The 12,484-nt window shown below is 40.7% G+C and overlaps 1 protein-coding gene across 1 annotated transcript in view; it reads right to left on the reverse strand.

Moving 5' to 3' along the window:
* The window catches only part of LOC140237128 (angiopoietin-1 receptor-like), a 61,203-nt gene that overhangs the window by 21,119 nt on the left and 27,600 nt on the right, over nucleotides 1-12,484 (reverse strand). Inside the window, exons 7-12 of the mRNA XM_072317071.1 lie at nucleotides 9,152-9,286; nucleotides 8,610-8,725; nucleotides 7,720-7,897; nucleotides 6,869-7,141; nucleotides 6,087-6,379; nucleotides 5,682-5,783 (exon numbers count right to left, since the gene is read on the reverse strand). Of these exons, the coding sequence (XP_072173172.1) occupies nucleotides 5,682-5,783; nucleotides 6,087-6,379; nucleotides 6,869-7,141; nucleotides 7,720-7,897; nucleotides 8,610-8,725; nucleotides 9,152-9,286 (1,097 nt within the window). The remainder of the gene's footprint in view (nucleotides 1-5,681; nucleotides 5,784-6,086; nucleotides 6,380-6,868; nucleotides 7,142-7,719; nucleotides 7,898-8,609; nucleotides 8,726-9,151; nucleotides 9,287-12,484) is intronic.

Genomic DNA, 12,484 nt, shown 5'->3' on the forward strand with positions numbered 1-12,484 from the left:
GGCGTGCGTTTTTGGTGACCCCGGTCGCATATTAACCATTCGCGAAATCGTGATTCGATTCGCGAAAAGACTCAGCTAAGTATATACAGTAAGGCATAGATCGCTACACTCGGCAGGGGCTACGTCGTCCTTTCACCAGGTCTGGGTAACGGAAACCAAACTCTCGCGTGAGTTCTTGCGTTACCTATCGTTAATGTCAACGAAACATCGTTAATTTGCGCTTGGGATCGTTAGTCATCGTTACTACAACTGCGTTAATTTTCCCGATCGTAAGTTTGCGTTAATAGGGAGCTTTAGATTTTAGACGCGCGGACGTTCAAAGAGAAAAAAACATGATCTGAGCGTGCGCAGTAACTTGATCCGCGCTACTGCGCACGCTCAGATCATGTTTTTTTCTCTTTGAACGTCCGCGCGTCTAAAATCTAAAGCTCCCTAATAACGATTCAGGTGAAACCGCTTGCGTTAATGAAACGTTAATGTTTATTAACGCAAAGTTTCTTTTTGTATACTGTATGTAAACAAAAACTGGCGTCTCGTGATTTTGACAGTGATTTATAACACAATAAAATCTTATTCGACTTAGGCACAGTGAATTCAATGGTTTTTCCGTGAAAGTGTTCTTGGAATTTCATCGACTTAGGCGAGTATTCGACTTAAAAAATTCGACTTGTGAGTGAATTAATACACGTAAGTCAATGGGGAAAAATCGGGACTTTTTAAAATCTTCGACTTGCGCGATTATTCGACATATGCGACGTCGACTTAGGCGAGTTTAACTGTATATATATAAGGTAGTCCAGATACTGGACGATTTTAATCGTCCGCATTCCCCACACTAACACACGCATACACAATCATGCATGCACCCACACAATGCGCCCAACCGCTGATTGCGACACTCCACCAATTGGTACTCCCGAGGGGTGATCTTGTGTAATACAGTGTACATACTTACGTCACTGCATGTCAGTGCAGGGAGGTGATGCTACGAATACAGTCCAGGGCCCCGTTTCATAAAGCTGTTCGTAAAGTTACGAACAACTTACGAGCGACTGGTGATCAGTTCTGATGTGCCATACTTAGCAGAATTTCCATAATTCAGCACAAGAACTGATCACCAGTCGCTCGTAAGTCGTTCGTAACTTTACGAACAGCTTTATGAAACACCCCCCAGGAAGTGGACTATATATAAGGCCGTGTCACACCAGCCTTGCGTGCGACTTGCAAAGAACAATTTTGACTACCCGGAGGTCCCCGTAGATAATCCGCACATGTTTGCTGGGTGATTTCAATGCCAGGACGGGTTTGCTTGATGATTTTTTAGATGTAGAGGATGTGTTGACAGATCAGACTGGATTAGGCTTTTGTAATGATGCCTCTGATATGCATGTAACTACTGATGGCCTAGATATTCCAACTACTCGTTATAATACTGATGTCCATGTAAATAATAATGGAAAGTCTGTTATTGATGTGTGCCAAAGTTTTGATCTCAGGATTGTTAATGGAAGAATAGGGGAAGATCAGTCTGTCGGAAAATACACATGTTTCAACAAAAATGGTGGTTGTAGCACCATTGATTATGTTATTGTATCTCGCCAGTTATTTTCTAGCATTACACATTTCAGTATTGATGTATTTGATAAATGTTTGTCAGATGTTCATTGTCCTGTCAGTGTGACCTTGCAATCGGAAAATTCTAAATCTGCTGTGAATGTCGACACTGTTTTTAACAATTCTCAAAACGCTGCAGTAGACAACGCAGTTTTAGATTCACAGCCTAATGAAAGTCAACGTTATTTATTATTCCAGTGGAGCAGTGACAGCGCTGCAATATTTAAACAGAAAATCAAGGACTCGGCTGAGCTAATGTGTGAAAATGTGGAATGTTTAGATGGGAATGCAAATCAAGATAGTATTGATTTTTGTTACTCACAATTATGCAATATGTTCGTCAGTGTTGCACAAGATGTTGGCATTTGTAAGTGGAGACAATCTCGACATAATATAAACAAAAATGAGACTGTCAATAAGGATAAAAACAACCATCAGCCTTGGTTTGATGCAGAATGTAGAGCTGCCCGTCAGGAGTATTTGAATGTTAAAAATCGATTAAAGAGGAAGCTTAAATTTCTGGGCAGGTCAGGGGCTACTTGTCTATTGAATCATTATGAGTCTACAGGAAAGCTTTATAAGAATTTATTAAGACATAAAAGAAGGGCATTTCATAGAGATTTGAATGAATCTCTCCGTTCATTACAGGCATCAAATCCGAAAGAATATTGGCAATTACTCAACAGTAATAATGAACGCAAAGTAAAGAAAACAGGAAATGTTTCATTAGGGGATTTTGTTAATCATTTTAGTCGTTCAGGTAATAGCCAAGAGGACCAGCCCACAGGCCTGGAAGATAGTATGGGTACTTCAGAAATTGTTGAGGCAGATGGTCCCTTGGATGCCCCAGTCACTTTGGAAGAAGTGGTACTAATGATTAAGAAACTTAAAAATTCAAAAGCTTGTGGAAAAGATTTCATAAGAAATGAATTCCTTAAGAATTGTCCCGTAGAGATGCTTCATGTGTTGGTAAAGTTCTTTAATGTGGTACTGGACAGTGGTATTGTTCCAACTGAATGGTGCATAGGGATTATCATTCCTATTTTTAAGAATAAGGGTATAGACACAAATCCTGATAATTATAGAGGAATAACTCTTCTCAGTTGTCTAGGAAAACTTTTTACTTCCATTTTGAATCATCGAATCTCAGAGTTTTTCGAAGCAGCTAATATGTTAGGTGAAGAACAGGCTGGCTTTCGTTCTAATTATTCTACAATTGATAATATTTTTGTTTTGAAGACTGTAATTGATGTTTATCTGCAAAATAAAAAACGCTTTTCATACTGTGCATTTATTGATTACAAGAAAGCATTTGATCTAATTGATAGATCATCTTTATGGTACAAAATGTTGAAGATGGGGCTTAGGGGTAAACTGTTTACTGTCATTAAGAATATTTATGAAAGTGCTAAATCATGTGTGGCGGTTAGGGGGGAGATGTCAGTGTTTTTTACTTGTAACATTGGTGTACGACAGGGTGAAAACCTTTCCCCGCTTTTATTTACCATTTATCTGAATGATTTTCAAGAATACATAAGAAATTCATATGGTGGACTTAAATATTTGGAAAGTGAGATTTCTTACCACCTGGATTCTGATAATGTCAAAAAAGCTTTAAATCTTTCTTGTTTACTTTATGCAGATGACACAAAAATTTTAGCAGAAACTCCGGAGGAGTTGCAAAAAGGTCTTGATGCTGTAGATAGTTATTGTCAGACATGGCGCTTGACTGTAAATGCAAGCAAGACTAAAATTGTTATTTTCTCCCGTGGGAAGGTTAGAAGAATTCCTGAATTCGTTTATGCTGGTGATCCACTCGAGGTTGTAGATGACTTTGTGTACCTTGGAGTTAAATTCAATTATAATGGTAGTTTTAAAAAGGCAATTTCTAAACAAGTCACACAAGCTAGAAAAGCACTCTATAGCATGTTGGTCAAGGCTAAAAAGTTACAGCTCTCTGTGGACACACAGTGCCACCTATTTGATCATCTTGTTTTACCTGTTTTACTCTATGGTTGTGAAGTCTGGGGTTATGAGTGCATAGACCAAATTGAAATTTTCCATAGGAAATTCTTAAGAAAAATTTTGCTTGTGAACAAATGTACTCCTGATTGTATGGTTTATGGTGAAACTGGACGTGGAGTAATTTTGAACCACATTAAATGTCGAATGATTGGATTCTGGTTGAGATTAGTCAAGGGAAAAGAAACCAAACACTCATGTACAATTTTCAAATTTCTTCTGCATTTACAAGGAGACATACACTCCCCGTCAAAATCACAATGATTATCATCTATCGCAAATATTTTTTATTATGCAGGGCTAGGGAATGTGTGGTTAGCACAAGGGGGTGGATTTAGTGCTGCATGGATTTCACACACCTCAAAAGTTAGACTTTTTGATATGTTTATTCAAGAGTGGAGAGCAGCAACATGGTCAAATAGAATCTGTACAAATTATAGAATGTTTAAGGATAATTTGATGTTAGAGAAGTATTTACAAGTCTTGTGTAAGAAAGATTATATTACATTAAGTAAATTCAGATGTAGATCTAATGGATTACCCGTTAATAAGGGCAGGTTTGATGCAAGCCTGACAGATGAATTGCATTGTACTATTTGTTCATCCGATGATATAGGGGATGAATTTCATTATATTTTTGTTTGTCCCTTTTTCAACAAAGAGAGATTATTGTATTTACCAAGTAGCTTCACGGCCAGTAGACCAAGTGCATTACATATGGCCAAATTATTCAATTCAACTAATGCTTGCCATTTGAAAAAAACTAGCCAAATTTGTCAGAATTATTGTTTCAGTTCTCTTCAATACCAAAGAAGAAAGACAGTATTTTTGTAGAAAGTAAAGTAGATGTGAATGTTTGTACACGTAGTGGTAGAGTAGTTAAACGTCCTTTACGCCTTGTTTTGTAAACATATTTATTTATATCTGTTATTTTCACACGTACATGTACATTATCACTTATATTTTTGTATTCATATATTGTAAATATGTTTGTACTCTCATACCCCGAGAGGGGGTCGATAGAGTCAATAAAATCTTACAAATCTTACAAATCTTACAAATCTTACAGTACCTAGCATGTATCTCAAAAGTAGTCGCCCGGAGGTGCGCACGCATATTTTTTTACCCGCAACCGTGTTTAGGCCCTGTCACACCTTTCCGGGCAAGCTAGTACTCGGGCTTGTTACGTGTAGGAATTTTCTAGCATACCGGACATTCCTGAGGGCGGAAAAGGATTTGTGCGAGTCACCGCATGTGTCTTACTTGCTGGACGCGTTATACTTGCGAGTATACTGTGTGACCTTTGTGCCAGTCGCGTGGGGGCTGACAACTCAGTGAAGGAATTCCTCTATTGGAATGGCTGAAATCCCACAGAATTTCATTATCTTGGCAGCATACGGGACTGCGAAGTACCTGCGTGGGAATTGCCTGGGAAGTAATGTCGCTAAGGGTCTCCTACTGGCGTTCTGCGTGGACCTCTACGGGCATTCCCGCGATTCACCCGGAAAAAGTTTTGGTCATGCTCAAAACTTGGCTGCGGTTAAATCGGACTTGCGTGAGCACCTCCGGGCAACTACGCGCTAGATACTGTCAGGTGCGGACCAACTGCGGAGAGCTCCGGGGAGTAAATTTGTTTCCCCGCAAGTCAAGCCGCTGAAGTTCCCCCGTACGGTATGACAAGGCATGAATGAAAATTGCAAACATTCTTGTTCGCCCGCTGAAAATCTTCTACGTGCTGGAAACTGCCTCCTCGCCACAAGCCCGCGTAGCTTGCCCGGAACAGTGTGACACGGCCTTAACTTATGAATACAGTACGGTGCCGATCCACCCAGGGAGGTGCACCTCCCTGATCCACCACTGCGACCTGTGTGACGAAGACTGCCACTCGCACATCGGCCTGTCCAGCTGCACTCAGTGTTGTTCCAGCAGGGCAGTCAGCTACGATTTACATCCATGGTCTTCACAGACGTACATACTTATGTAATATTTAAACCGTACACACACACACACACACAATTGTCTATTATTCGGTTTCTTTTACTTACCCTCCAAAATAAACCGATTTTATCCCACTCAACACCCGAGGTAGAAGCAGTCAAAACGAATTCAGATGTAGGAGCTGAAACGAAGCACAAGAAAGAAGAAGACTGTCACGTATAATTACGCGGAGATCCGGTCCCATAGTCAACGAGCGTTATTTCCACATGAACGATAATGCAACGATATCAGTGCCAATGTTCCTTGTACAGTGATTCATACTTACAATGCCTTGTTTAATCCTATTTTGTTCCTTAGCATAAATCTGCTCACAGAATGATAGCGTCACCGTTGTAAAGATCGGAGTACGCTGAATTTTTGAGTTCGTAAACGACGAAGAAAAAGCAATGATTACTAGTATCACGCGTATAATATGTGGGGGGAAAGTCATCGCACTCACGGGAGCAAGTTGCCATAAATGTCGTTTCCGGACCTGGCTCTCCCTGGCCGCCGTTGCCCGGTCGTTTGAGAATCACGTAGACCGTGTAGTTGGTGTTGCTCACTAGACTGTCCAGCACCGCTGCGGTGGCCTGACCTGGCGGCACGATGACACTACTTGGGTCGGTCAAAGTGTCGGCGCGCTTATACCAGAGCTCTATTCTTTCGATTGGACCGTTGCCGCTGTACACGTCTATGTTAAGGTTGATACTGACACGTCGGCTGTCTGAGTCCAGAATCACCGGCCTGTTTATGGGCCGAGGTGGCACTGAATGACGAAAGACATGGAAAGACAAACAGTTATGAAGCCTCCCGCTGACACTTCTAATTCGTCTTGTTTATCAAGTCGTTGTGATGTCAAGTACATCATTTGGTATCGTCTCCTGGAGTATTCAGGAAGTTGTATCCAGAATATTATGTTACGTACACATTCTTTAGGGCGGATATCCATTTAATTTTCCTCAAGTGTTTTGTATTTCTTTCTTATGAAATATTTCTGCTGAGATAGATTTAAAAGGAAAGACAGAAACGGGAAATAAACTTCCACAAAAGAAATACGGACGGCATGCCCTAAGATTAAAACCAGCAACAAAGCGAGAACTTATAGCTTTCATCAAATTGAGACTGTATAACATCACCATTCTCCACGAGAAATAAAGATAACATAATTGCCCAACCGCCCCGCTACTCAGTGCAAAAACATAATGGACCAGTCACGTCTGTACGTAATGCTGGATATACCGAGCATGATCCTTACCCTTGACGAACAAATTCGCAGTCCTCTCCGCCCTGCCCGTGATGCCGTTGGCGACGCAGCTGTAGATTCCCGCCTCGCTCTCTGTCACGTCCTCCACATCGAAGAAGAAGCTGCCAAAGACCTCGTTCCTGGGCCGGATGACCTCTCCGCCAGGGGTGACGAGAGTGACGTTGACGTCCTGGTAGGTGAGACCTTCGACGATGCATTGCATCGAGGCCGTCTGGTGGCGGTTGACGTCCGCTCCGGGAAAGCTCACTATACTCGGCGGATCCCCTGGGAGAACAAATGGGGAGAATAGATAATCTGATGTAATCGGTTACTTATTTCGAGAGACATAGGGTCAAAAGTCCGCCCATTAGATTGATACACTTTGATTTATAGTCCTAGTGTCTTGCTTTCCACTTTTATTTATTTATCATTCATTTATTTCCTTGTGTGTGTGTGTGTGGGGGGGGGGGAGGGTACATTACAAAGCTGAAAAATGTATTTCCATAAAAAAGCTGATGTTACCGAGATCCAAATCTTAATATCTAAAGCTTGCGCCAACCCATAAATGATTCATCAATTCACTCAGATCGTCATAGTGCCCTAGAAAATTTATCGCTTGCCCGATCACCTTGTGAAGATACTTGTACAGTCTACGTTTCGAATAGATATAAGTTCTTTTTCAAAACGCATGGAGCTAACATTCCAAGAGACAGCAATCGGATAGTAATTGTTCCAGTCATTAACTCGCTTATGATACTACGGATCATTGCTACTTGATAGATATTTCTCTTGTCTTGGTAAGACTCCTTCAAGACTTTTAGACTCTACCGACCGCTGGAGTTTGTTGTCTTGACTTTTCTCACCTGTCACATTAATCTTGAGGGTCATTTTTAGATTCTGGTCTCTGAAGCCCTCGGGGCTGCAGCTGAACTGCCAGTCGCCAATGGAACCGAACGGGGTGAATGAAAGCCTTTGGGACGTGGCGTCGGGAAAGTCGTACTGCCTGTTGGTACCGAACGGCATCTCGTCCGGATTTTCCCGCTGCGAGGAGAGAGGTAATAGAGTGATCAAACACGTTATGAAAAAGAAGTCCCCCCCCCCACCTGTGGACTCTGATAATGCAGAAATGTTTGACATTTGCAATGTATTTCCCTATATGTAGCCTTCACTTCAGTCAAGACGTTCCCAGATGCAATAGCTACCACAATCTTGAAAGTCGCAAAGGTATGGTACTCTCTACAAAAATCGAGTGAAAATATTCACTCTTGAAGGAGTGAGTACAAAAAAAGAGTAAATTTAGAGTGAAATTGGAGTGAATTTTGAGTGAAAATGTTTATTTTCACTCATTTTGGAGTGACCTCAGGGATCACTCGAAGATTTGGGAGTGATCCCTGAGGTCACTCTAAAACGAATGAAAATGAACATTTTCACTCAAAATTCACTCCAAGTTCACTCTAAATACACTCTTTTTTTTATTCACTCCTTCAAGAGTGAATATTTTCACTCGAGTTTTTTTTTTTTCTTTTAGATAGTACGATTCCCATCAAGATCAGACATTGAAGAGGAAATTAATGGAATTGTAAAGCTTAATCAAAACAAGGATCAACGACACCAGGAATTGAAGGTGGCAATTGTGTCTTCATATCACGTCTCTAAATGTCGTTTTCTGACATCTCGCTCTGAATTGCCAAATTATTCTTCTAAATTAGTTTAAAGACAATCTATTCGTGATAGCTAGGCTTATATCACTTACGAATATCCTAAAACTGGGGCAAAGATGTGGAGGAAGAGCTGGGGTACATCCGCACACGATTCCAACTCGAGTCTGCTCCACCAAGGCCACGGTGTGTGAGGAATTGAAATAGAAAGCTGTGGGTACAAAATATCAACATAATTATGATAATATATTTTCATATAGGGCCTATTCATATATATTCTGATTATAGAGAATTATATAGAGGGTAGAATAGGAAGCTGAACATTGATTCTGATTTTCCTTTTTCACATCTTCATCTTCTTCAGACCTCTATCTAGTTTATTTGATTTGCTTCATTTGATTCTGAGCACAATACATCAGGACTTGCGACATTATTTGACGTGATAACCACGGATTGACTTAGTAACGTTCGGTGCTGATTGCAGTGATTGAAGTATACTGCAGCTGAATGATAATGAAGTTACAATATACTTAGCCCGCTGGAGACTCCATTATATTCAGGCAGGTGTCTATGGGAAATGCGTGATATGATAACATCAAAATCGGGTAGTCCTCAACGGGTTAAGCGAATGTCTCACCCTTATCCTCGCAGGTAGGCCCCGCCCAGTCGCCCGTGCAGACGCACCCATCGCACGGGTCGCACGTTCCGCCATTCTTACACACTGATGAATTGCTGCATAAGGAACCGTAGATTGTTTGTCCGTCTGGGCAAGCTGTGGAGGGGGGGGGGGGGGAGGGGGTGGGAGGGGCAGGTAAATGAAACAGAATGTTGAAGGGCAAAAGCTAAACAAAACATAGAAGTCGAAAGTTAAAAGTACTCCTGCCATTTCCGTAGCCGGCTTTTGTGTCCAAACTCCGCTGAGCAGTAGATGACAGGTTCGATTCCCACTGGTTCCCCTTTTTCCCGGCGTGCTTATCAAAATGTATAGATCAGCAGTTGCGATCTTACAAAATTTCATTTGTACAGAGGGAGACAAATTTGAGCCATTCTTTTCCATTCTGCTCTCAAACAATATATGGAGCGATAGAATTAAGGATTTTACAATCATGGAATTCCACTTGTCACAACTTTCTGAATTGTCTGGCTTTGCTTAGAGTTCCACTAACCTCTTGTATACCCTTTGTCATGTTTATGTGGCTGTCATTTTCTTTTAACTTTTTCATAAAGATATGCTGATCTTCAAACAAAAATATCATATATCAGAGATTATAGCAGAATATATTTAAAATGTGCAATAAATGTTTTTTTTAATCATTTTTGGCAACTCTCTGAGGATACCAACTCTCTCTCTAGCAAGAGGCAAAACACTCTGTCCCTCGGATAGGACATAAAATGGAGTTCCCGTGTATGAGAGAGTAACAACTCATGCACGTAAAAGATCCCGCTTCATTCATTCATCGCAAAGAGCAGGGTGTTAAACCCGGTGAAGTGGTCACACCTCACATTCAACTGGACCCCATGGAGGGGCTATCCAGCCATCTCTTTCAGATGGAAATGAACAAACAAACAAACGAACAAACAAACAAACAAACAAACGCTACTTAGACCCACTGATTGTTTACCATTCCATGCAGAAGACACTGTGATCTTGTCTTGTGACTTGTCAGAGAAATGCTTTTACTCTCCGATACTCCTTTTTTCTCTCTCTACATTATATATATATATATATATATATATATATATATATATATATATATATATATATGTATACATACATAATAGTTTATCCGTGTCTCTTTGTTCTTCAGTCGCTTTTGTCAACTTGTGTATATTTATTTCTGACCCTTTTTTGCCACCCTACAGGGCAACAAAGCTGTCGTTCTCTTGTCTTGCTGTACCAAGGTCCATGGTTACACGAACGCAGTTTGATTACATGCTCTGTGCACTATATTTGGCACTTGACTTTAATAGTTCTGGTTGTGCACATTGAGCTCCCGTTTGCTTATTTTTGCAGCCATCCCTGCCCAAGTGATCGACTTTTGGGAAGAGATGTATTTTTGGTGCCCTGGAAGAGCAGAGCGCTGCTATACGCCCGCTCTCCCGCCCGCCAACAGACAGAAAAGCTCAGTCGGCTGCGATTTCGATTCCTACCTACCCTCGGGATGAATCGATTTGCCAGTCAGCGGGCACAAGCTTATAACAGGCGTACTAGTGATCTCATGTGGTACTGGTAAGTGAAAAAACAAGAAAAGACGTGGAAAATCGGGTTTCCTTACTGCCTGATGCACGGTGTTGTTAATTAGATGATCATCAATTCCATGAGTAACGCTCAATTTTTGGTTGCAGGTTAGTTTTTCATTGTGTCTAGATTGCATATCCTTGTCATTACTTCCCTTTAACGTTGCCCAACCCGGACTATAGTGCTCTAGACTGGAGATGTGATCAACTCTTGTTGAAAAAAAAAAACAAAAACGAAAACCACCCAACATGTGACGTGCTGATTTATTCAGCAAATTGTCACTGAGGTCTTGGTTGTCTACGTTGCGACATTGGTTGAGAGTTCATAAAGCAAGATTCTTCTTGTTTTCTGATTTATCTATGTCTTCGTGATTATAAACTCACTCTATTTATTGTGTGTGTTTGTGTGTGTGTGTGTGTGTGTGTGTGTGCCGTGTCTGTCATCAATCAACTACAAGTACATCAGCTTTAAAGTGATCATTATTACAACTCTGTAATGGCTTGATGTGAATGATACAATTAATTTTGATTTACTTTTATTTGTTAGCTTTTAAGCAATGGTATCTATACGAAACTTTCATAAAAGGGGGGTTAGTGGTCGACTTGAGGTTTATAAGGCGAAGACTCAAGGATTCATCTAATCTGCTTGTTTGATTATAAGCAATGACCATTGTTTTGTGAAGGACGAGACATTCAAACTTCGTTATATCAAATGGGTTAGTCAAATACCGGTTAGTGATTGGCTAAACACAGTCACGTGATGGAAGAACATTGGTTATGTTCGCCCGTGGGAGAACATTTTTGTAATGTTCTCCCATGGGAAAACATTTGCACGTAACAAATGACAGAAGGACCCGTGCGCACAGTGAATTTGGGTCTGCGCGAGCGATCGAGTGCGCTGTGCTGGGGGTGGTTGACGTTGACGTATTTGACTAACCCATATAATATTACAGATGATGACTTTTGTTGTCGGGAACATGTACCAAATGTTCCACCCTCAGGGTTTGAAAGCTATTTCGGGAGACTATAAGTCCCTCAATAGCATTTCAAATCCTTCGGGTGGAACATTCGGTATATTCTCTCCCCCGCCATTCATCATCTATAATGTATGTCCGATTTTTATGAAACATTCAACCGTTCTCGGCTTTTTTTTTTCTGCATTTGAAAGTAGATTTGAAAACTTTGTGGATTTGCACTTTGATTGGAATCAAAAGCTGACGTACGAAACGAATAGTTCAATTGTGAGCACATTGTATGTCAAAAGCGCGCATTAACTATATTCCTCTGACCACAATTAGTAAGTCACCACATGCTGTTCAAACCATTTCTCATCTTCCGAGACATCAAGTTGTCTCCAAAACACAGATAACAACCTGACAGACAGAACGACAAGAGTTTCAGTAAAATTGGAAAGTTGTGGAGCTTGAAATTCGCACGTTTTCCCCACCTTGAAATTAATTAATGGAGTGTTGACAACATTTCCAGTTGGTATTGTTATCTGTGTTGTCAGTTCAAATTTCTGATTGCTATTACTGCAGTTATTCTGGCAGCAGACACAGGCATAACATAATTATGATTGTCAAATTCCTTGAATGCTTGTGGAAGTATAGATAAACTTTGAAGATCTTATGCTTTTTAACCGTAATCGTAAAACTCTGAAACTTGTCAAGTAATCTAACTTTCAAAAGACCAACTTTCAAACATTTGAATAATCGATCTTTTAAATCGTAAA

This window comes from Diadema setosum, chromosome 13 (genome assembly GCF_964275005.1).
Source record: "Diadema setosum chromosome 13, eeDiaSeto1, whole genome shotgun sequence".
Taxonomy (NCBI): Eukaryota; Metazoa; Echinodermata; class Echinoidea; order Diadematoida; family Diadematidae; genus Diadema; species Diadema setosum.